At 49.6% G+C, this 23,089-nt stretch overlaps 10 protein-coding genes across 10 annotated transcripts; 5 read left to right on the forward strand and 5 right to left on the reverse strand.

Annotated features, from left to right (window-relative positions):
* Positions 1-1,946: 1,946 nt before the first annotated feature.
* On the reverse strand, positions 1,947-2,459 carry M438DRAFT_53686 (uncharacterized protein; the record flags this gene model as incomplete). The annotated part of the gene is made up of 1 exon (XM_029910169.1): positions 1,947-2,459. A coding segment is annotated over exon 1 (257 nt), but the record flags the coding sequence as incomplete, so codon positions are not given.
* Positions 2,460-2,497: 38 nt separating this feature from the next.
* Positions 2,498-4,127, forward strand: M438DRAFT_407246 (general substrate transporter; the record flags this gene model as incomplete). Its single annotated transcript, XM_029909890.1, has 2 exons — positions 2,498-3,800; positions 3,853-4,127. Exons 1-2 carry the CDS (start codon positions 2,510-2,512, stop codon positions 4,125-4,127), a joined length of 1,566 nt encoding a protein of 521 aa, XP_029758748.1. The 5' UTR covers positions 2,498-2,509.
* A 1,748-nt stretch (positions 4,128-5,875) lies between these two features.
* On the forward strand, positions 5,876-6,147 carry M438DRAFT_337080 (uncharacterized protein; the record flags this gene model as incomplete). The annotated part of the gene is made up of 2 exons (XM_029903952.1): positions 5,876-6,000; positions 6,054-6,147. 2 exons carry the CDS (start codon positions 5,876-5,878, stop codon positions 6,145-6,147), a joined length of 219 nt encoding a protein of 72 aa, XP_029758749.1.
* Positions 6,148-7,548: 1,401 nt separating this feature from the next.
* On the forward strand, positions 7,549-7,861 carry M438DRAFT_337081 (uncharacterized protein; the record flags this gene model as incomplete). The annotated part of the gene is made up of 2 exons (XM_029903953.1): positions 7,549-7,697; positions 7,762-7,861. 2 exons carry the CDS (start codon positions 7,549-7,551, stop codon positions 7,859-7,861), a joined length of 249 nt encoding a protein of 82 aa, XP_029758750.1.
* Positions 7,862-8,080: 219 nt separating this feature from the next.
* On the reverse strand, positions 8,081-9,865 carry M438DRAFT_322654 (peptidyl-prolyl cis-trans isomeras-like protein-like 2; the record flags this gene model as incomplete). The annotated part of the gene is made up of 3 exons (XM_029902973.1): positions 9,841-9,865; positions 9,772-9,788; positions 8,081-9,709 (listed from the first exon to the last, which is right to left on the reverse strand). Exons 1-3 carry the CDS (start codon positions 9,848-9,850, stop codon positions 8,081-8,083), a joined length of 1,656 nt encoding a protein of 551 aa, XP_029758751.1. The 5' UTR covers positions 9,851-9,865.
* A 1,110-nt stretch (positions 9,866-10,975) lies between these two features.
* M438DRAFT_347315 (uncharacterized protein) lies at positions 10,976-11,890 on the forward strand. Its single transcript, XM_029905872.1, has one exon. The coding sequence runs from the start codon at positions 10,994-10,996 to the stop codon at positions 11,738-11,740; it is 747 nt and encodes a 248-aa protein (XP_029758752.1). The 5' UTR covers positions 10,976-10,993; the 3' UTR covers positions 11,741-11,890.
* Positions 11,891-12,328: 438 nt separating this feature from the next.
* On the forward strand, positions 12,329-13,944 carry M438DRAFT_376092 (IF-2B-domain-containing protein; the record flags this gene model as incomplete). The annotated part of the gene is made up of 2 exons (XM_029908636.1): positions 12,329-12,964; positions 13,015-13,944. 2 exons carry the CDS (start codon positions 12,329-12,331, stop codon positions 13,942-13,944), a joined length of 1,566 nt encoding a protein of 521 aa, XP_029758753.1.
* A 1,700-nt stretch (positions 13,945-15,644) lies between these two features.
* Positions 15,645-16,595, reverse strand: M438DRAFT_382350 (uncharacterized protein). The gene has a single exon (XM_029908919.1). The coding sequence runs from the start codon at positions 16,522-16,524 to the stop codon at positions 15,862-15,864; it is 663 nt and encodes a 220-aa protein (XP_029758754.1). The 5' UTR covers positions 16,525-16,595; the 3' UTR covers positions 15,645-15,861.
* A 925-nt stretch (positions 16,596-17,520) lies between these two features.
* Positions 17,521-18,573, reverse strand: M438DRAFT_277665 (NAD(P)-binding protein; the record flags this gene model as incomplete). The annotated part of the gene is made up of 3 exons (XM_029900944.1): positions 17,521-18,259; positions 18,310-18,387; positions 18,440-18,573. The coding sequence occupies 3 exons, from the start codon at positions 18,571-18,573 to the stop codon at positions 17,521-17,523; spliced, it is 951 nt and encodes a 316-aa protein (XP_029758755.1).
* A 437-nt stretch (positions 18,574-19,010) lies between these two features.
* M438DRAFT_347318 (uncharacterized protein) lies at positions 19,011-19,758 on the reverse strand. Its single transcript, XM_029905873.1, has one exon. It carries the CDS (start codon positions 19,750-19,752, stop codon positions 19,072-19,074), a length of 681 nt encoding a protein of 226 aa, XP_029758756.1. The 5' UTR covers positions 19,753-19,758; the 3' UTR covers positions 19,011-19,071.
* Between the last annotated feature and the right edge of the window lie 3,331 nt (positions 19,759-23,089).

Raw genomic sequence — 23,089 nt, forward strand, 5'->3', positions numbered from 1 at the left:
GCAGAGCCGAGGTGGAGTGGAAAGTGGGGGATCACCATGTGGAGAGGAAGTTCACCGTCTCGGTGGCATCTCGGTCGATTCCCCAGAAGCTGGATCTGGAACCCCACTGAGGCTGGAAAAGAGGCTTACCGAAAAAGGCGCCGGTGTTAGACGGAGACATGTTATGGACTTTGATGTCAGTAAGAAGAAGCGATGAAACTTCGGGAGCAGAACAAGATTGCGAGTTTGCAAGTCGAAGCAGATCTTGTGAGCTGGAATAAAGACCGAAGCGGAAGATGAATGTGAGTCCAAAACGTCGTTTCGCTGGTTCGTGGCATTTGGGTTTCGTCAGAGCCAGCCATGCCACGTGCGATGCTCTGAAAGAAGGTACACCGTTGGACAAAGGGGCAGGTCAGATCTGTCAAGAATTTTTGGGTTAAACAAAGAAGTTCCTCGTAAGATTTCTAGCTTGGTTAGTCACGAGGCTGTACGAGGTGAAATCTCTTTGAGGTATTGGTGATGATATGAATAGTGATTTCGTATTCTGAACGTTATCGGAAGGGTATCGGCGAACGAATGAGGAACGACGTTGCCACTTACATTGCTTCGTTAAGGACCTTCTGACAACGTCTGTATATTCTATTGCAATAGATGTTAGAAAAACCATATAATACCAGCAAGTGATGTAGTTGATCATCCCTGAACGCACTCTGACGGGTGTCGGGACTGTATCTCGTCTCCAGAATCGATTTTTGAACAGTAAATTGGTGGAGCTGCGAATCTCGATACAATCGTGCCATGGCGGTCAACGACTGTCCAAGAGCTCGAGACCTTGAGCATGGACTTCCCGTAACATACCTACCGACTCGGCATGCCGAATGGCCTCCCGGACTCGGACACGGTTTCGATTTCACGGCTCTGTCATCAGTATGGCCGACATGCCACCGCCACTAACATCCACATATCCAACGACCAAACGGTTGTGGGAGACCCGGGGCCCCAATATCCCCACTCAAGCTCTCCACCATGGATCTTTGCTCATGATGGAAGCTGCAAGCGTCTTGGTGTTGCAAATTTCTCGCGTGGTCTGACTTGTTTCGACTTCTTGGCCCGGCTAATCATATTGTAGGCGGAGCTGCGCTACCTGCAGGGTGTCACCCAATCCGCAAGTCATTTAGGGCAACCGTCGGCCGAAGAGTCGATTCAAAATATCAATAATTGTGAAGCGGCGGCAAAAAAAGTGATTGTGAATCAGACTGCATCCGCGATGCTGACGGGCGTGCGGGGATGATCGTGAGAACTTGAAGATCTTCAAGCCGTTCCTGGAGAAGCGTTCAAGTCGTTCTTGAATCCACCAATATAAGGGTACTCGCCGGAGAAATGATCGACCAGTCCAGTTTGTATCGATTCCTCCAATCTGGAGAGATGGGGAGAGGGAGGAGCACGGCCCGTATCGCCTACCTAGGTCTTGTAAGTGTATGGTTCAGGTCGTGGCCGGTCGTGTCAGCCGGTAGCAAAGGTGTGATGATAATTGCCACACTGCTTTGCCGTTTAGAATAACGCCATGGCGGCAGCAGCCAAGGAGAAAAATCCATGCTGCGGCCAATCTGGAGTGGATCTTGCATGCTGAACCAAGCCGGCGAAGAGTAACAAGTGTTGCAAAGCATGTCACGCCCAGCGGATGTGCTGTGTGGGCGTCGGCCGAAGAATTCGGTCATGATCGAGCCGCAGGACCTGACCGCGCCTACAGAGAAATTCCAGAATCCTTGAAGTCGTTGTTGGCGGCTATGTAACTTTGTTGAGACATGTTTAGCGAGTGTAACTTTGCAACGTGCAAGGGAGGCACGGGGAAGCGTAAAATTAGCTCTGGGGTCGTGCGAACTCCAGGTTTGTCGGCAGCGGCCGAGAGGTCTCGAGGTGGGCGGTGGCCCTGGCTGAGACTTTTCTTCTCCTTCCAACGACAGTCGCTGCTGTTGAAGAAGTCACCAAATGGCTGTCGCGCATGATGTGCAAAGCCTTGAGGATGCGGCGCATGGGATACAGCGATTGGCTCTTCCCGGACCGTGAGTCTATGAGTGTGCAAGTATTCGCGCTCCCAAGACTGTTCGTCTCCAACCCAAAAATGCCACAATAGTGTTCCAAGAAATACCAAGGAGCGTTTGGCGACATCTGGGGCCTCTGGGCACAACGCGCGGGTTAGCGACACGCACGAGACAGATGGCATCAAAGCAAGGTCAACCTAGAACCGATTTGGGTCAAAGACCGTGCCCGCGTGACTACTGATTTGCCCAGCAGCAAACAATGGAGGGCGCACTAGTGCATGCGATCCTGTGGGGAGCTGGAATGAATAGTTCTCCGGACAACTGCCCAGTGAAGCTCCTGCCCCGGGGTTTGTTGTATATAGGATCGTTGTTTCCTCACCTAGTGCTCACTTTCACTTCTCCATCAGCATCAAGCCTCTGTCTTTCTTTGACCTCCATTGCATCTCCCTTCCACTTTCATTACAAAGAAACACTCTCACTCCATCACAATGGCTCCTACTACGGTGGAGCGCGTTGAGTCGCCTGTCACCGTCAGGGCCTACCTGATGTGTGCATTCGCTGCCTTTGCCGGTATCCTCTTCGGTTACGATTCTGGTTACATCAACGGTGTCATGGGCACTGAGGTCTTCAAGCAGGAGTTTGGAAAGTACACTGGTGTCACTGATGCCAACACCCGTGGCTACAGCATCGCCCCCGGCACTCAATCACTCATCATCTCCATTCTCTCTGCCGGTACCTTCTTCGGTGCCCTCTTCTCTGGTGCCCTTGCCGACTGGATTGGTCGCAGAACCACCATCATCCTCGGATGCGGTGTCTTCTCCGTCGGTGTCATCCTCCAGGTCGCTTCTACCTCAGTCCCTCTCATCGTCGTCGGTCGTCTGATCGCTGGTGTTGGTGTCGGTTTCGTCTCTGCCATCAACATTCTGTACATGTCCGAGGTCGCTCCCCGCAAGGTCCGCGGTGCCATCGTCTCATGCTACCAGTTCGCCATCACCATCGGTCTCATGCTTGCCTCGATCGTCACCTACGCTTGCCGCAACTACTCCAACACCGGTGCCTACCGCATTCCTATCGCCATTCAGTTCGCCTGGGCCATCATCCTCTCCGTCGGTCTCTTCTTGCTCCCCGAGTCTCCTCGTTACTACGTCAAGAAGCAGCAGCTCGACAGAGCCGCCAAGGCTCTCGGCCGTGTTCGTGGCCAGCCTTCCGACAGCGCCTACATTGTTGATGAGCTCGCCGAGATCCAGGCCAACTTCGAGTACGAAATGTCTGTTGGTACTGTCAGCTGGCTCGGTATGTTCTCTGGTGGCATCACCAACCGCAACTCCAACATCCGCAAGGTCTTCATCGGTGTCCTTCTCCAGATGATGCAGCAGTGGACCGGTGTCAACTTCATCTTCTACTTCTCGACCTCTTTCTTCACCTCCATCGGTATCCAGAACGCCTTCCTGATCTCCATGATCACCACCATCGTCAACGTCTGCTCAACTCCCCTGTCCTTCTGGACCATTGAGCGCTTCGGTCGTCGCCCCCTCCTGATCTACGGTGCCATCGGCATGTGCATCTGCGAGTGGATCGTCGGTATCACTGGTACCGCTGATGCCGGTTCCCGTGCATCCCAGATTGTCCTGATTCTCTTCACCTGTATCTACATCTTCTTCTTCGCTTCTACCTGGGGTCCTACAGCTTGGGTTTCGATCGGAGAGATCTTCCCTCTGCCCATCCGTTCCAAGGGTGTCGCCATGTCTACTGCCTCTAACTGGTTCTGGAACTGCATCAGTAAATATTGACTACTCCTCTTTACCAGAACACTTGCTAACTTGTTGAACAGTTGCCGTTATCACTCCTTACCTTGTTGGTGAAGAGGAGGCCAACCTCGGACCTAAGGTCTTCTTCCTCTGGGGTTCCACCTGCGCCGTTTGCATCGTTTTCGCCTACTTCTTCGTCCCCGAGACCAAGGGTCTGTCTCTCGAGCAGGTCGACAAGATGATGGAGGAGGTCTCTGCTCGCAAGTCTGCTGGCTGGGTTCCCCATGACACCTTCGCCCAGGAGATGGGCAAGGACTCTTCCGCCATCGAGGAGATCGTCCACGAGTCCAAGGTTTAAGCCTCCCTAGTGATCGGGTTGGCTTTTGTGTTTCTTGTTCCTATATTGTCTTATAAGCTTTCTAAGCATTCCGCACGAAGTGTCTTTTAATCGAAGTATCACTCCTCTTCATGCTTTCATTCCAAGTGTTGCCTGAACATGATTTTGCAAGCTCATTAGAGTCTTGAACACAATCAAATATTGTGTTCTTTACTCCTTATAGTTCAGCCACACCATTCCCAGTCCCAGTCCCCGTCCAGTCAATCGATGGCATGCATGGCATGCGCAACTAGGCATTCCGACACAGCCCAATTCAAGATCTCTGTAGCCTAAGGCTCTCTTTCTGCAACACCTTGACCATATCAAATCGTACACATGATCTTGATCTTAATGTAAATGCTAACTGCCTCTAACTGGTTCTGCAACTGCATCAGTAAATATTGACTACTCCTCTTTACCAGAACACTTGCTAACTTGTTGAACAGTTGAAGATTTCGGACTTGCCGGTCCTCAGAGTATGAAACACTCAGCAAGCTGAGTGTTTTACACATGAGAAAAAATTTTCGCCTGTCAGCCTTTTCATTGAGCTCGCCGAAAAATAATTGACTTGAGATCCCAAGGGCTTTACGTCTTGCACTCGAAATTTGGCTACTACGCGAACGCACCTGCGGACACATGAACTGCCCAGGTACACCCATCTCCCTCTCCACAGACTGGTTCAAAAACTCCATGGTCCGCAATCTCGACTTCCCTCAAAACTTCTCAAGTGATTGACTTCTTCTAGCAAAGCATTCAGAGTATGCTGGGGGTAACAATTCGTTGGCTTCATCTTACACTTGTGTCAAGGAGTGAGAGGGACAGGCTGAGCATGAGTGTCGTGTAAAGCTCGTTCGGAATGCTCTGGGAATGTTGTAAAGTCTCATTCTACGAGTGCGTTTCGATGATGAGAGGGTGGCTTTCTACAGAGGTAGTTGTTGACGGAATTTCGGTGGTGAAAATGGATCCCGAATTAAAACTCTGCCTTTGCATTAATGCTTCATCTGGGAAGTGTTATCTGTCTGTCGGACTGACGCCGTAAGTCTCGACTACGGCCACGTTCACACAATAAAGCCAAAAAAAAAAAAGAAATCACAGGTCCAATGGCTTGGGGATTTTCACTTACTTTCTCACTCCCTCGTTTCCTTCCTCCTTCACCCCCTTCCTCTTCCTCCAGCCTCCCGATAGTGACCCGACCCCTTTCCACAGGGGTGCTGTACCAAGAGACCAAGTTGTTGCTGGAAGTGTTGGATGAAATGAATTAGCTGATGCAGAGGCTCGAACTCGAGCACATTGGTGTTTGTTGTTGGAGGTAGTGACTGCCGAATTAGGTTAGCTTGAGCGGAGGCGACGGTGATGGTGGTTAAGCCATTAGACCATCTGTGATTTGGATGATGGTGAGGTGAGTTTGTGGAGTTATGGGGGTTGGAAAGTGAAGGTGAGATAAGAGAGACGGAAGTTTTGATTCTCTTGCTAATCGGATCTCCTATACCCTCCTCACGATATTATAGGTACAATTGCAGTGTCTATGAGACTGTATGGGTCTCACTCTACCTCTGCGCCGAGTATGAGACATCCCATCTAACGAGACATCTCAGCTATAAGCTATTCCGCGAGACAGTGAGACCAATAGCCAAACAACCATGCAAAGGTGCTCCGAGATTAGATATAACAGACATTCATATCTCTATCAAAGCTCAAATCAGTTCAACTTTCCATAACCAGAATCAACAATGCCTCGCAACCTCAAAATCATCTGGCTCCGCAACCTCTATTCTAGTCAAATTTGGCAAAAGCCACCGATCGAGCAACTCATTCACAATCACGCTCCCTACTGGGCATCCAAGGCCGAGGTTCGGTAAGTTGAGATCGTCTTGGTGGATAAGGTCGTCGAGTGCTGACTCTTTTAAGTGCTGGATGGCATCAAAGTAGTGACCATATAAGGCATGTGACAGTTGATTACATCGCTGCAGGCTGGAAGGAAACTGTTCATATATACTACTGAGATGTTGGTGAGTAGGATATCTTAATGGACGAAGTCTCATATCCTTCTCCTAATCTCCATGGAGGTGTGACCTCGAGGAAACCAGTGAATGATCTTCGAGTTAGGTACCATCTCCTTCTCCATCTCGAAAACGTTCCTCCGTTCCGCGGAAGTGTTTTGTGCTGGCGGGTTTATTAGGAGAACTTAGTTAGAACGAGCACGTGTTGTATTCTATCCGTGCCTGAAACATGCAACATTTCTAGAATAAAGAGGACGATAACAAAGAAGTACTTGGCCAACAGAAATCTCTTTGTCTTTGGTCAACAAACTTCAACACAATGCCATTGTTCATGCTCGAGTTCAGTATGCCACAACAGGTTCTAGAAGCCCAAGAGATTTCGGTTACAACATCTTGCTATTCCTGGAAAATGATCGAGTCAAGAGCATACAGACCTTCGAACGGATATCTCGGTATGCTGCAAGAGATGATATGACAGCAGTCGAGAACGGCATCAGGTCCAGATCAAACCAAATCCAACTCACCCCCTCGTTCATCGTTGATGAGTGTGTAGCTAATTGATGATGGTGTTCGAGCTTGACAGTGGTCGGTATGGATGTTTAGGTTTCTCTGATTCTTTCTTTGTGAGCTCTGTTGATCTTGGAAAGGATGTGAGAACATTGAAATCGATGGACTTTATTCGAGGGCTGAACATTAGTTCACGTCCCAGATTGGCGGAACTGGAGTAGGAAAGTACGATCGTGTTTCGCGAGAACGTGACTGCATTCTTATAGACTACATAACCAGTTTGCAGCTGGAGTTAGAATGATATTCTGCGACGATTGTTTCTGACGTGATATGCCTCTTGACTTTAACATTTTCAGAGCAATAGAAAATCACATTCAAATCGAAGTAGCCAAACCTGATATGTTAGTCGAGACGCTGTCAAATCTTCTGACATTCTGTCATGATAGAGTTAGCACAGCAACATGCGTCCAGGACGACAAATTACAATCTCCTATTTCTGCTGCCATACTACACTGTTCCACTTACCGTTGACAACCGGCATGACACGTGTTGAACTAGAGGTCTTCTCGGGTTTGTATCACGCAAAGACCTCGAGACAGTAGACGATGCTGGGAAAGCTTCGAGTCTCTTTGTCCAGATCTTCCTTTGTCTCGATTCGACAAAACCCGACACAATCGCATTGTTGAATTTCTTTGTTTCTCCTAACCATGAACTGTGGCCTTCTGAAACGTCAAACAGTTCAGATACTTCTAGCGAACAATGAACTTCTCGAAAAGTAGTCACCAGCTCGACGACCAACCACGTAGACACACCTTCAGAAGTTGACAAAAAGGCCATCGAAGCCTGCATGTAAGCTCTGGTCAAACGCAACCAGCAGCACACTCTCCCTTGCAACAATGACGAGAAGAAAGACTAACCCGATCCCAGTCACTTGGAACCAGGAAGATGCCTATACCAGCACATCCGGAAAACGCGCCCAGCGCCAGCAGATCGAGACGCTCGTCCGATGGAAAGCTCCCCATGGCACAGTCAAGATCGTGATCTAGTAAGTGACTCAGTCGTTTAAGTGATTTTACGGCAGCAAGCATGATGGCTGACTTTCGATATAGTAACGGTTGGCATGATAGTCGTTCGGACTTCATCAATCATGCCACTGCCGACTACTACCTTCGGGACGGTGGGATGGTGCGTTATCATGTCTACCAGTAACGCTTCAACTAATCGACTTGCAAAATTGATGATCGTGAACTCGAATACCGGCGATGAGGCTGCAGGCAGTCACAACACAGGCGACCGAGCTATATCCTCTACGAACCAGGTATGCAATTTGTATGCAGTTTTCGTTTGACGTTGATGTTTCTTTTGCGGCAGGGCCAAAAGGGAAGATAACTGTGGTCGTTTGGATATGCTTAGATAGCGATAATCTATTTACCAGTTATCGAAATTGCCAAAGCCGCCTGACTTTGCCTTCTTCTTTGGTGGTTCGGGCTCCTCCCATTCTCCCACAATTTCGTCATCTTCGGCTGGTGGTGCAGAGGCCGTCTTCAAGTACTTGCCCACACCTGCTGGTGCAGCATCTTCGACCGTGCCGTTACCTCTGATACGCTTTCCAGTCCATGTAGTCTTATCGTCTTCTGTGCCACCTTGGCGTTGGATTTCTTCTTTCGCCTTTTGTGCATCCTCGTTTTGCATGCGCTCCTTCTGGAACTCCTCGAAAGGATCGACGAAGACTACCACGTCTTCCAGAGTGCAGTCGTCAATCGGACGGTTGCCTTCGTCTGTCTTGACAGCTTCCAGACGTGATAATGTATCCGTGCCGCCCACAACTCTGCCGAAGATGGTGTGCTTTTTGTTCAGATGTGGCACAGCGCGATATGTGATGAAGAACTGTGATGAGTTTGTGTCTTTACCCTTGTTGGCCATGGACAGGATACCGCGCGAGTCGTGCACAAGTGAGTTCTCAGTCTCGTCTGCGAAGTTCTTGCCCCAGATAGACTGACCACCTCGGCCTGTGCCTGTCGGATCACCGCCCTGAATCATGAAGTTGCGGATGTTGCGATGGAAGGGAATATTCTTGTAGTAGCCTTTTTGTGCTAGGCGGACAAAGTTCCATACGGCTTTGGGAGCGAGGTCGGTGTGTAGTTCGACGTTGATCTCGCCATGGTTGGTCTGTAGCCGAGCGTAACCCTTGTGCTTGATACGCTTTGGCTTCAGCATATAGTCCTCATCTGATAACAGGGCGCGCTCGTTGCCAGTATGAACAGAGATGCCGGTACTGGTGAATGAGGCAGCAGCTTTTCCAGTCGTGTACTGAGCGGCGTTGTATGGTACAGGCTTGGAAGATCCTGAAGCTGTGTTGGACTTCTTTGCCTCAGCCATGGCTCGTTGTAACGAGTTTCCTTGTGCAGCATTTTGTCTGTCCGCTCTTGCTTTTGCGACAGCCTCCTTGGCTTTGAGAATCTTTGCTGCATTTCCGAGGGCGCTTGAGTTGACACCAGCACTCCTCTCAGCCTCTTGCTCCGGAGTTAAAGTGCTGGCACCTTCTTGGATATATTTGAACGAGCTCAGATCTCTCGACTCGATGTTCTGAGGGTCCTGGAGTGTGATGATATCCTTTCGGCTGAAGTCTTGATCGCTGACCAGATCCTTCCAGTTCTTGGCCTTGATGTTCAGACGTTCGACGGTATCCCATGCAAAGACGTTTCCTGACACTTTCAGAGCGACGATGTGAGTGTTGTCGGTAAAGACCTTGTAGGTGACAGGATCAACGTATTCCCCGTCATCATTCTTCGCAAAGTTGAGCTTGATCAGGTCGGCCGACTTCAAAGGAGCGCCATCGACGGGATTGGTTCCGTGCTTCTTGAGCCATGGGAGGATGTTTGTGAGGTCGAAGATGGTTCCTTCATTGGTGCAGACTGGGTGCTCGAATGGCTGAAGTGATAGAGCGCAAAAGTTGTATGGAAGGCGCTTGAACGCGCCGGGTACACTGCCCTTGGTCACGCCGGAGCCAGCACTGGCTGAGAAGGCAGTATCGGATGCCCACTCGCTGTGGGTGATCTGTGTCGCGACTGATTAGCTCGCGCCTCGATGGACTTGAGTTGACGTGGGAAGCGACATACGTACAGCTTATCGGTATCTGTAACACAAGTCAGTGATTGGATCGTCTCTGGTATTGATTGAGCACTCACTTTTTCCCATGATGAATTGCGTCTCGTTTCTCTAGAAAGTCAAGTCCAACCAAAAGTTGCGACCGACCATGACGGTGGAACTTGATTTGACGCTAACCCGATTAGGATGTTTGCGCTTTACACGTCGGCCCCGATTGCTTCCTTCCTGATTTATCTCACACTCGTACCTCTTAAGCTGCTGTAAATCCTGCCATAACTCGTGTCACCTCCTCAACGTATCCAACGTTAGCATCGAGTCTCAAGCAATGAGGTCGAAGCAGGTTTTGACCTGCTTGTGCTCTGCCACCCCGTCTTCAACCTCCTATGCTACCACTAATCAATCAGTGGTATAAGAGCTCTACACCGGTGGACGACTTAACGGCCATCTTCAGCATGTGAATAGATCACGAGGTCGGAGCGGCTATAGCTGATACGACCCAGCGACTATGTCTACGCTGTCGCCTAGTAGCCTATGTTCTCTTTGCGCTGTCCGAGACTAATTCTTGCTGCTGCTGCTTGGTACCACCTCGACCTTGAATGACTACGCCTTCATAAACCGTGCCAGACCTTCGAGGTAGGTTTCATTTCTCTCTGACTACATCCAAGTCGAGCAATCCTGTCAACTATGTCAGTAAGATACGTCCCGCCCCATATCCGCAACAGACGCAGCTCAGATTACACGAGCTCTATCATGACGACAATCGAGATGCCTTTGAGCTTTAGCACCATAGTCTCGGTGAACAGTAACGAGGAGCCTCGTACCTACATCGGCCACAATCAAACACCTCGAGGTCTAGCTAGGAGTCGTTTTGCCCAGATGGAAGCCACGCCTAGTAGAGCAACCCCTACAGCACCTAGGGCCATGTCGAACATCCCTATCAGACCCCTGAATTCTTCCAGAGGACGGCCTCGCGAGGCAGGTCATGGCCATACCAGAGGCAAAAGGCCTATCAGGACCATCTCGCCCTCCGTCCGCCAAACACAGTTGCCTATCATGGGCCCGATGCTTCCTCTCCAGGACATGCTCTCCCTTGGGCACATGGGACCTATGTTGCCTGTAAGTCGTGTGCCTCCAGCGGCACCTAGGGCTTGCTACGCTCCTCACCCCCGCCACTCCTTCACGTCTTTGCCCTCCGCCTCGAGACGTACTGGTGTCTCTTATAGAGCTCCCGCGATGCCAACACCACCACGTACCCCGACTGACGCTCGCACATTGATCGGACCCGACTCAAATCTCGTGTCGCTTGAGGAAATTGCCGCACACTTTGGACTTGCTCATGACCAGATCAACCATACTCTCAACGCCTCAGCGGATCAGCCAGATAACCTCATGTTCGTCGTACTCTTCAAGAGTGCCTACAAGAACTGGTACCGTCATGGTATCGTCTACGCCAAGACAGATCTCCATCTATTACCAGGTTACGAGCTCCCCTATCCGCTTGAGGGCAATGATGAGTTGATGGAAGACTGTGGAGATGATGGCAGCGACAGCGACATGTATTCGGTCTCCGACCTAATCGATCTTCGCAGTCGAGCAGTCTCAGCAGCTTCGCTGAGAGTGGAACTGTCATCAAACTCCTCAAATCCCTCGACACCATCCACTTCTGAACATGCAGACAAAGAAGGAACATACAGGCTACCTTCATCCCACCCAGAAGTCTTTCCTCCCATCGCTCTGTTCTCTCAAGTCCTTCCACTTGACAGAGTTCATGGTTTCAAGTTCCTCGGCTGGCACGAGATCTCGGAGACAGAGTTCTTCGCACCTGATACCCCTGAACTGATTGACATGTTGCAACGCAAGGGAGACAGAATTGCTTGGGAAAGCGGCGTGGAGCGTTGCGAATGGGCCAAGATCAGGTTGATCAGGGATGAGGCAACTGAGAGGGAGAGGGGTCCATTGAGAATTGCGAGATTGGATTGAGTGTCAGGGGTTGAGGATAGTTCTGAAACAGTGTAATGGGATGCAATGTGTTATGACAGGGGCACATGGCGTTCTTGGGAGCGATTACTTCAAGTCTTCAACGAGATGTTGAAGACGGATATGTTGTTAGTTTATTGACATAGCTGGAGAGTAAGAAAATGTCTTGCTAAGACAACCATCTTTCTCAATCGTCTTGGGTTAGTCACAAGTCTCATCTCTTGTGAAGCTCTCTCCGACAAGTGGTGAGTTGCGAACCATGTACGCAGTACCTCAAGTAGGAGACGGCGCAAACAAATGGAAGAAAAAAGGATAAAAAATACCGCAGTGGAGGTGGGGTCTTGGCAAGCCGGATCGTCATGAGAGCGGTTGACTCATGGGAATTTTACGAATTTGATAATCCATCACAAAGTCACCGTCGCGTTTCCAGATCAGGTTATACAGCACCGCAGACAGACGTCGAATACCTCAAGCCGAGATCAATACCAATCTGTACTCGACGCGACACAATATCCCACGTCTCCAGGACGAAAGCAAACAAAGTCATCTGCGCGCGATAAAGTGAACGAAGGCCGGAAATACACAGTCGCCATGTCATCGACAGCAGGAGAGGCTGAGAAGGCCGTCAACACAACACCCGCACAAAACGGTTCTGCAGACAAGGCAGCAGCCGCACCCAAGAAGGACAAGACACAAAAGCCAGAGGCCGGCAAGAAGGACGAAGCTACAGCAGATGGAGACAATAAGAAAATATCTGGCGCAGAGCTGAAGAAACAGAAGCAGGCAGAGAAGGCGGCGCGACGTGAAAAGGAAAAGGCCGATCGTATGGCTCAGCTCGGGCAATCAGCAGCTACACCACAAACGCCAGCAAAGGGAGCAAAAGGTGGAGATGCAAAGAAGGGCGCTGAGGCTGCACAGAAGGGTGGCCCTGCTCAGGGTCAGGCACAGCACAAGAAGGGTCAATCTCAGGGTGGAAACCTGCCTCTGCGCGGTAAACCTGGTCCGGGAGGAGTCATCCCCATGACTCAACAGCAGCAACCACAGAGAAAGACAAAAGAGGTTGGTCTGTTCGGCCATCTCTACACTTCGGCTCCCAAGCGAAACACCATGGAGGGTGTGAGCAAGGAAGTACACCCTGCCGTGCTGGCATTGGGTCTGCAGATGAGCTCTTTCACCGTCTGTGGCAGCAATGCACGATGTGTCGCTATGCTGCTTGCATTCAAAAAGGTACGCTAAGTCAAGTCCTGTTTCTGTTCGTTGTCTAACTCGAGTTACAGGCCATCGAAGATTACCAAACACCACACAACACCTCTCTTGCACGCCATCTCACCTCGCATTACCTCTCTCCCCAAATCGACTACCTCAAATCACACCGTCCCATCTCTGTTTCCATGGGCAATGCCATTCGTTGGCTGAAAGACCTCATCATTAAGATCGACCCGGACACACCAGAAGCTGCCGCCAAAGAAGACATCTGCACTGCCATCGACACCTTCATCCGCGAACGCATCACAGTTGCCGACACTGCCATTGCCGCAACCGCCTGTGCAAAGATTCGTAACAACACAACCATCGTCACATATGCAAAGTCATCAATCGTCGAAAAGACGTTGCTTCGCGCCTGGGAATCTGGCACTCGCTTCAAGGTCATTGTTGTCGACTCGCGTCCTCTGTTTGAGGGCAGAAACCTGGTTCGAAGACTCGCAAATGCTGGCATTCCTGTGACCTACCTCATGGCCGCCGCCGCTGCCCATGCCCTCAAGGATGCTGACCTAGTCTTGCTGGGCGCTCACGCCATGATGGCAAACGGACGTCTGTACTCGCGTATCGGCACAGCTTCTGTAGCTATGTTGGCCCACTTCCGCGATATCCCTGTCATTGTGCTATGTGAGAGCATCAAGTTCACCGACCGTGTTGCCCTGGACAGTATTGTGCTCAACGAAGTCGCACCTGCCGAACAACTGATTCCTGCCTCGAAGTCTCTTCCTACTCCGCCCGCAGCCACCGATGCGAAGAAGGATGACAAAGATGAGGAAGCTAAGCTGGAGAATTGGCGCGACATGCCGAATTTGCAGCTGCTGAATATCCTGTACGACGTCACACCTGCCGAGTACGTCAACATGGTCATTACCGAGTACGGATCATTGCCGCCTAGTTCAGTGCCTGTCGTGCATCGCATCAGTACAGAGAGAGACGTGAGGCTGTAATAACGACCATGTGCAAAAAGAGATAGCAATACGAGATGAATGAAAAAGCATTAATACTCCCAACATCTGTTACGGTCGACCAGCTGTATCGCGGCGAACCTGTGTTCCTATGAATTCTGGCATTGTTCTGGTTTAACCCTTGCGGAAGTGGGAAAGTGGGACTCCAGGAGAACAATACTAAGCTTCGCCCCTTCCAAATCTGCCTCCACCGACCGCCATTTGGGCTTCCTCGAATCGCCGCTTTCAGTTCAAGTTCGAGATTTGAACTCAATTAGGACATTTGCTGCGTTTGTGTTATTAGTGTCGGTGCATTCTGATCACCTGGTCTGCCAATATCAGATTTCGCGCTTGACTTCGCTCACTCAACTCGCTGACAAAATCAGCAGCCAGAACCTCATGGTTCCTACTGCGTTCTGTCTACTTGAATCATATTGATCTCCCACAAACACGATGACCATACGCTGCCTGTCGCCGCTCTGGCCTGCCATGCCTTTGTGTATGCACAACAATATCAAGACCACCAACACAATGCCCACTCGGTAAAGATTGATAGAAAGCAATCTCCGTCTACTATTTCAGTCCATCTCTTCTTTGATCTCCTGCTCCTCTTCTTTATCTCCAAGAACAAATCACACGGACCAGAACACTTCAGACCAAGTCAACACGCTCCAACCCAGCCAACACGAACCGACTCCAACAAGCCCAACACATCAAAGACATCCATCCCCATTGTCTTACCACTCGATATAAATCACCCTCCTCGCAACCACCAAACCTCAGATCTTCCACTTTTCCAAGTACATAACAAACTTATACACTCATTAGTGAGCCTCCCCCCACCACCCTCACACACCCACAAAACTTTTTACAACCCAATTTACTTACACAGCTTTCTTCTCCCAGCTTTTCAAGTAACCAAACCTTTCCAAAAACTCTATCAACAATGGCCAACGTCACTTTCACCGCTACCGACGCTCCCGTCCTCACCTTCAGCACCAGCAGAATTTCGTACAAGCAAGCTGGCTGTATCCTCCAGGGTGGACGCCCCTTCATGTCTTCATGCACTCTGCAGGGTGGACGTCCCTTCATGTCATCATGCTCTCTTCAATACAACTAAATCACTTCTGCTACTCTTCCACTTCTTTTTTTGAAGCATGAGTAGTAGTAGTAGATTTTTGGTTTTGATGCAATGGGCGAAGGCATGGATTAGCTGACAGGGGCCTTTTTGCGTACCTTTGAGGCGTTTTTGACCCTATCTAGGGTCAAAATTCATTCTGTATATTTCTTCTTCTTCGTTTTTAACAATATGCGAATCCATCAACTTGATGGGCTTTTTTTTTTCTCGGGTGGGAAATGTTGATTGCCGCGGCTGATTTGATCATTGCTTGTTGGCGACGGCTTCGTTTATTCGAGAAAAAAAAGTCCATCTTGGGTTTTCTTTCTATCAAATATTACTTTGCTCGTTTTGTTGCAAATCACTTTTCTCTCTCTCTCATGCTTTCTGTGACGGTCTTTCATACTTTGTGTTCTTCTGTGATGTCTCTGTTGTTCACTGCTCGATGCAACTTCTCTCTTCGGAGTTCTCTTTCTTTCTCTATAGATATCCACATGGCTATTGCTATGCATACCAAGCGATCACCACAGGATCAGACCAAAGTTCTTGCGATATAAAAGATGTAGTAAACAACGACTACGATTCTCTCGAGGTAAACGAATGACTATGTGGGACTACTACTGCCACTCAGCTAAAAAAGAAAACGACCGACTTCGTTCATGAAAACCAGACCAAGAATGACAAAGACTGAGCAAAAGGCCCATCGACTGCCAACACATTCATCCACGAAGAGATAGCCAAGATGTCATGTGATGCGATACCAACATCCTATTTCATCAAAGCCAAACCTCTAGAAACTCCATCTAGACACGCAACTTCAGGGGGTTGTTGCCATTGTTCAGCGAAGTGCAGTTAGCAGCAGTAGACAAAGTAGAACAATCGATATGCGCACACGCATCTTCCAACCCAGGTGTAAAGTTGACTTGATCGGAAATACCATTATCAGTAGCAGAATCCAACCAAAGGATATTGGCATCGGGCAAAACATTGCAGCATCTGAAGTTGTTGATATCGTTGATGGCGTGATCGATCACATCGCTATCCATAGGCATCATGATGATGCTCCTAAGGTTATCGAGAACATGGGTGTCAAACACCATCATCAAATCCATGGCGGCACAGTTGAAGGCATCGGTGCCGCCGCCGACGAAATCGCTGTTGCTGATGAGGGTTTTGAGCTGGCAAGGTTCGTCTTGGGCGAATAGGAGGGTTTGCATGGTGGCGTTTTGGATCTCCATGCCGAGGGCGAGACCGCTGGCTTGGTTTAGGAAGGCGTTGACGGTGTTGACGTCGGTGTTCCATTGATCGATGGCGGCTTTGGCATCGGCTGAGGAGGGGTTGCTGGTGACGGAGTCGAGCATGCAGGGGTCGGCGGCTTGACGACGGTATTTGGCATTGGATCCTGCTGAGACAGAGGTGATCGAGGCAGCAAATGTCAGGATCGCGGTGGTGGTGGAGAAATGCATGTTGGTGATTGAAAAGTGTTCTTTTGGCTTTGGATGGAAGATAGAGTAGCAAGGTATTTGGGAGTCAGGCTGATGCTTTGCAGTATTGTGATGAGTTGATGCTGTGACAAATGATGCTGCAGTTAGAGAGGCTATATACCATGGCATACGAGAGTTGTATTCGTGGTGAACTGTAAGCAGAGTCGTCCAAGTCGCCGGATCTGCATTGCGTATATCGCATACGACTCTGCTCTGTTGTTGTTGGTAATCGCCAGCTCGGCAAGTACGAGGCTGACCATTCGTAACTGGGTCCAGTAATAGAAGGTAGTCGCGGCCTTTCCGAGTGGTTTCCGTGCGCTCTCTCGACTTGCGAGATGATTCCGTCGCTAGCTGAACTTGTGGACTCTATTTGCGATGGCTGTCATTCAAGCTTTCTGGAAGGATGCCAACAAGTAATAAGCTCAATGTACGACTCTACTCCTCTGTACGTACCTGTACAGTGTGGAGAGTCTGACAATATCTTCGGTGACAGTCAAGAATAGAGACGGACTGTGTCTCCGCCGAGGGTGCTCCTCATAGAAGCCGCGTGTTTCATCGGAATCTTCGAGTTCGCACGATGTTGGAGAAGTTGGACTGGATTGTTGACGTTTTCATGGTCGCACGGATAGTGCATGTTTGTTGTGGACCACCAACCATAGACACGGGGTCAGCCGTCTCAGTCTCTTACAGCTTGTATGACCACAAGTATCGGTGGATCCGTGCTCTCTTTTCGTCATAGCATCCGTGGCCGGCGTCGAATGGCCATTGTGAATGCAGTTGAGCATCCGGCTTTCCCAGGACTCTCCTGTCCAACCAACGCAGTGTCGCCAATGTGTGTTTCCCCGCCCGTAGTGAAGTGTGGTTCCGGACTGGTCGTTCTTGCCCCCAGAGCCAAGGCAGAAATCAGACTTGCTACACAGCTCCCAAACAAGACTTTGAATACGCGGGCACTTACAGAAGTTGTCAATATGGCATACTTTACTCTGACCGAAAGAACTCATCATATCTGACCAACCCTTTCGCTCCCGGTCCAAAATACTCCTCATCCGCCAAGGCTTTCCACAAAGCCTTCGAGCCATCGCCACCAGCAGGATCATCTCCCATATCGAATACCTTGTTACCGACTGTGCAGAGCGATCTTCCACTAACTTCCTCATCACAAAGCACGCGCATGACCGGTCCAACCACATCCTCGACTTGAGATACATTCACACCAGCTTTTGCAATATGGTCGACGAACGACTCAGTCATTTTGGTACGCACAAAGCAAGGTGCGATGAGCTGTGTGCGGAAGGGAAACCCAAAAGCGTCTTCCTGGTATCTGATGGACTTCCACAACCCTCGGACACCGAATTTTGCAGCCATGTATGTTGATGCGAGTGTGTCTTCGGCATATCCGGCCAACGAGCTCATGAGTATCAGATGCTTCTTGAAGTTGTCAGAGGGACTGTGTGTCTTCTTGAAGTAGTGGAGTGCAAGCACTGTTGTGTAGTATGTGCCAGTTAGATTGACATTGAGGTCTAGTGTCGAGGGCTGAGGCAGGTCGGCATTCTCATCCAGGTCTTTCGGGAATGCCTTTTCCAGGATGGAGCCTCCGGAAAGTCCAGCGTTGGCGATGACAATGTCCAGACTGTGGGTTGGCGAGTACTCGATAGCAGCCTTGAATGCCAATGTCAAAGACTCCCATGAAGTGATGTCTGCCTTGACAAAGTGGACGCTATAATGTCATCAGTGATTGCTTGAACGATTTTCAGTAACGAGCCATACTGATAGCCAGCTTCGGTCAGTTCGCTCTGGCGCTGCTGCCCGAGTGTTTCATTCATGTCTGCGATCGTGACATAAGCGCTGTATTTGTCAGCTCACACCACAGGCCAGATATTTCTCAAAGCAGTCTTACCCAGACTCAGCCACTGCTTTCGCAATACCATAGCCTAAGCCATCAGCACCTCCAGTAATCAACACGCTCCTGCCTTTAATCGCATCACGATCAACACGCTTCGAAAAGTCAACTGGATCAGCTCTCCAGACCATCGTGATTGATTTCGAATTGATTTAGGTTGGATACCTAGCCTTTCCAGAGCGAAGAGCCATTCATATTAATACTGTACAGTATCCCAAATCCTTCATGGCGTGCTGGTAGGCAGCAGAATAAATATTGATTGAATTCTTCGCGTACTTGGAGGGTTCTAACTTGAATCCAGTAACATGAGATGTAGCCATGCCATGGTCGTATGACAGAGTTTACTGATTACCATCTTGTTGATTGTTGTGAAGAGGTTGAGGGAAGGAGGCGGGTGCCGAAGGGCGGCCTTTCGGCTGCATATTCTTTGGTGGCATAATTTAATGCGCATATCGTACGGATCCGTTATGTATTCATAAAGCAAGCACATCTATGCATATCACGCGCATCCGACCATGTTGCGACAGAAGTCAGCAGGTAAGAAAATGATCAAATTCTTGAAATCTGTTGTTCACATAGAGTCTTGCGTTCCTTCGTATCTCTTCAACACTATATAAATCATGCAACATCTAAACCTGATCAAGGCGAATACTGGCCTGAGTGCCTTCCGTCCAAGGCTTGTAGTAAACACGAAACCCTTTCCCCCGCTTCTCGACAGTATCTGAATCGCTATGGGATTTCGGCAGATCGTACTGCTGACCTTGGAAGGCGAGCAAGAGATCTGATGTCAATCGCAAGCCGTCGATTATCCTGCCTCTGGGTGTGCGTAAGGATATCTCCGAATACCACGCCAGTCCTGCGGTCAGTGATGCAGCAATGCAGATAGTAAGAATCGAAGCGAAGGCGATGGCTGGGATGAAGGTTATGCGGTAGAGTTGTATTTTCATGGTGCCTTGCACAGTGGCGTTCTTGGCTCGTGTTGAGTTCCCGGCGGCGACTTCGTATACTGTTTTTTCGAGGGCGGCAGATGCTTCCAAGAAGTTTCTCGCAAAGTAGTCAAGGTCAGTGGAAGAAGCACCCTCTGGTGTTTCTAGATTGAAAGCCATAGCTGGGGCGATTCCAGGGCTCGATGCTCCAGGCGCACTCCAACCAAGAGCGACTTGCCAATCCGACATGAGATTACGGACTTGCTGTTTCTTGGAGTCGAAGAACGATGTATCCACTGTCCATTCGAGATTCAGTTCCGATCGCGTCAGATTCACGAGACCCGTTTGGCGTAATATGGTACAATTCAGACCCCATGAAGACATTATGACTTTAGTGCCATTGAACCCAGACAGTGTCATGTTCATTGCCCGTGGCGTCACTGCTCCGTAGGAAGAGTTGAAACGTTCAGTGGACATATTGAAACTGGCAAGATAGCCGAGGAAAACGTTCTTGGAACTGAAGTCGAAAGCCGTATACGCATAGTAGTCATTTGTTGCAGTTTGGAGCGATGAGATCCGGCCAGGATAGAAGCTTTGATATAGAACATTTGAGTCAGAAAAGCGAGGTGAGATCTGGGTCGAGTATGTGCCCAGCTGCTGAATCGCGAGCTGAGATGGTTGCAAAGCATTGCATTGCATTGTCAAACGATACGCCCCAACGTTGTGCAATTGACGCACAGAGGAGTCAAAGGCGAGTGAATCACTTGTTGCGTTGATGCCAACATATGATGGTGAGGTTTGTTGCGAACCGGCATTGTTGCGCACACTCATTGCAGTCAAAAGACCGGTGACTCGATCTGCAAAGCTCGCTGTTTGATTCGAATCGAACAGGTAAGGATCGTAGTCTTTCAACCCAATTGCCGTTGTTCCTTGGGGAAATGACATGGTCCTATGGATAGCGTCGTCGCTCAGACTCGTGAGATTGAAAGTACTGTTCTGCCGTTGATGGTCGTAAGCCTCGTAGGCAATAATGTTCGAGACGAAAGACTGAGCGAAGGCGACCACCAACGTGAGTATTCCAAGAGTCATGAATGGTGGCCTACCACTGCTCATGAAATTCTTAAATTTGAAAAGGTTGTAGCTCCCAGTCGAAGTGCTACTGGCTTCAACCAAGGCGCGCAGAGGTACGCCTTTCATTTTCGTGCCTTGGTTGATGGATATCGAGCTTCGCGCGCTCGAAAACCACAGAAAGCCCAGAGCCGCCAGTATGGACGGTGCGAGTAACGCACCAGCGATGAAGTCGATACCTTTCGCTTGCGCAAGTGTGAATTGCCCTCCTAAGGGCTGACTCTGCCACCACCTTCTTCGGTCTGAAGTCCGAACTGACATTACCATAAAAGCCACAAGAGCCATCAGCGAGATAGCTGCGATAATATATACAATATACAACTGCAGGGAATAAAGCCATTGCGATTGCTGTGTTTCATCTACACCTTCGGTCAAAGGCGCTTGAGAGGCATCGTCAGCGAGACCACGATCAGTGAGCATGTAAGAGTTATCGTCGCACTCTGTAGCCAGTGTAGCTATGCCGGTGGCCTTAGACTTGCTCAATTCGTCAGGAATGATGGGATGGACCCATCTCAAAACATCTCGACGCAGCCAAAGTCCGAGAGTAGCCACCATGAACTGGCGTACTCGAGGCTCAAGGCGTTGTGATTCCAGGTCGGGCCTAGGGGAGAACGCAAGACACCCAAGACAGTTTCTAAGATCCGCCGAAAGCCCTAGAGCACGACGAAGCAAGTAGTCTGCCGAGCCCTTGAGGTTATCGTTGGAGAGCTTCAGTGTCAGAGCCATACATGCGAGCATAAGTGGGTCTGATGATGGCATTGGCTGCTCGATCGTGATGGTGGATGTCTCGTCTTCTGGTCTGCTAGAACTTTAGCTTTAGTACAGCCAAGGATAAGACCGAAGACCGAAGTATGAGAGGAAGACGTACGAGTCGGTTTGGACATTACGCTTAAGGCATAGCAAAGCTTCGTCGATCCGGCCGATACAAAGGTATAGTACGATCTCTTGTAGGTCGAAATCCATGGCACTCGCATCTGGTGAGGCGTATGTCGCTGATGCCATATCGGGATGAAGATAATCTACGTGAAAAAGTCGATGTGACAAGTGTGAAGAACCAGACTACAGTCTTGACTTGGAGTCTCCGAAGGAGGGTCGGGGTATCTTATAAAGCAAGATAGCAGACAGGGCTACGCGATTGCTGAGGAATAATGTCTGCCTTGTAAGCGCGAGGCTCATATCCACATTGTGCTTTTCCCCAGAGGGCTGGTACAGCCATTTTGCTAAGCGCCCTCGAGCTTCCCGTGGCGCGCATGTCAAAGATACACCATGCTACAAGTTGTGTCCACGTCCGCGCGTTCTCATATGGTTTACACGCCACTTACTGACGGTGTTATTGATCTGCTGTATCGTTCGCATATTCAAGTGGGCGAGATCCTGATCTCGTGGCTGCGAAAACGTCTAGTGATACGATGATCTTGGTGCTCCAGAAAGTCGAACAGATCATTGAAGGCTGGAACCTCGAAGCTGAGATGTCAAGGCTGTGTCACCCCACTCACTCGACGTACATGTAGTGCTTACAGCTCGCATGGTGGCTGCAGATGGTATCGAACGCGTCGGTGAACGGGACGGATACACTGTCGATATTTACGATCCGTTGCTATTCCGAGAGGGAGTTGCCTTCCACATGTATGTAAATTTGCCAGACGCCATGCATGACTTGCCAGCTAGCTAGGTAAAAAAAAAGGACGGAAAATACCCTTGCTTGAGCTTTGGGAAGCGCGCGCCAGAATAAATGTCACTTCGTATCACAGTTTTGGCAGCCCGGCTTATACAGCCCCTTGTGCTCAACCGGGTGTTATTCCACAAACGTAACAGTTGTTCAGAACGTCATGAAATGGCCAGAGAGAATTAATTGATCCATGGCGTTTTTCTGTCAGTCTGTTTCCAAAGATTGATGGTGCTTTTACATGAAAGAGCAAAGCTGCGAATATTTCGGTGCACGCATTTTTGCGGGCCCTGGCCAATCATAACGCTCCGTGAAATGCAGATCTCTGTGAAATGCAGATGCTCCTCCTATCCGCTACACGGTATTTGCACCAGACGCACACCAGAGAGATCGTTTCACTACTGTGGGCGCTTATTATGGCGCAAGGCACAACTCACAGTGGCACATTTGCTTCCCAGCTCCATGATAGAGTGGGCATCTGTCGCGCTAGTACATTCATGAACCAAGAGGGGTAAACTGCATTACAGTGTTGACCTCACCTTGTGCCCTCAACCATACCAAGCGGCGAGCAATAGAAGTCATGGTCATCGGGTTGTTCGACAGGACTACCTAAACATGTGCGTCACTTGGGTCCCCCTTCTGCGATCATTTTTCGAGACATTCAAGCTGTAGAGATTCACAATGCCTTTGTTCTACTACCACCGGTCCAAAGAGATGAGCTGTCTGATACGCTCTCAGTGGATATAACGCTGCTTTGGAAATTATCGTGCATTCAGACAACATGCGTAACAGACTTTAGCACAGAAGAGGCACTGACAGCAGATATTCACATGCAAAGAGGAAGGCATGAAGGAGGCACAAGCAAAGACAGTACAACGAACAAGCTTTTTTTCCTTTCTGGCTTTCTAAACACCGAATTCTTAACAT

This window comes from Aureobasidium pullulans (assembly GCF_000721785.1).
Source record: "Aureobasidium pullulans EXF-150 unplaced genomic scaffold scaffold_14, whole genome shotgun sequence".
In the NCBI taxonomy this organism is placed as follows: domain Eukaryota; kingdom Fungi; phylum Ascomycota; class Dothideomycetes; order Dothideales; family Saccotheciaceae; genus Aureobasidium; species Aureobasidium pullulans.

Excerpts from the sequence above, each read along its gene's own strand:
- M438DRAFT_347318 (XM_029905873.1), bottom strand. The coding sequence starts at position 19,752 with ATGTCTTCATGGGGTCTGAATTGTACCATATTACGCCAAACGGGTCTC.
- M438DRAFT_347315 (XM_029905872.1), top strand. The coding sequence starts at position 10,994 with ATGCCAACACCACCACGTACCCCGACTGACGCTCGCACATTGATCGGA.
- M438DRAFT_382350 (XM_029908919.1), bottom strand. The coding sequence starts at position 16,524 with ATGCATTTCTCCACCACCACCGCGATCCTGACATTTGCTGCCTCGATC.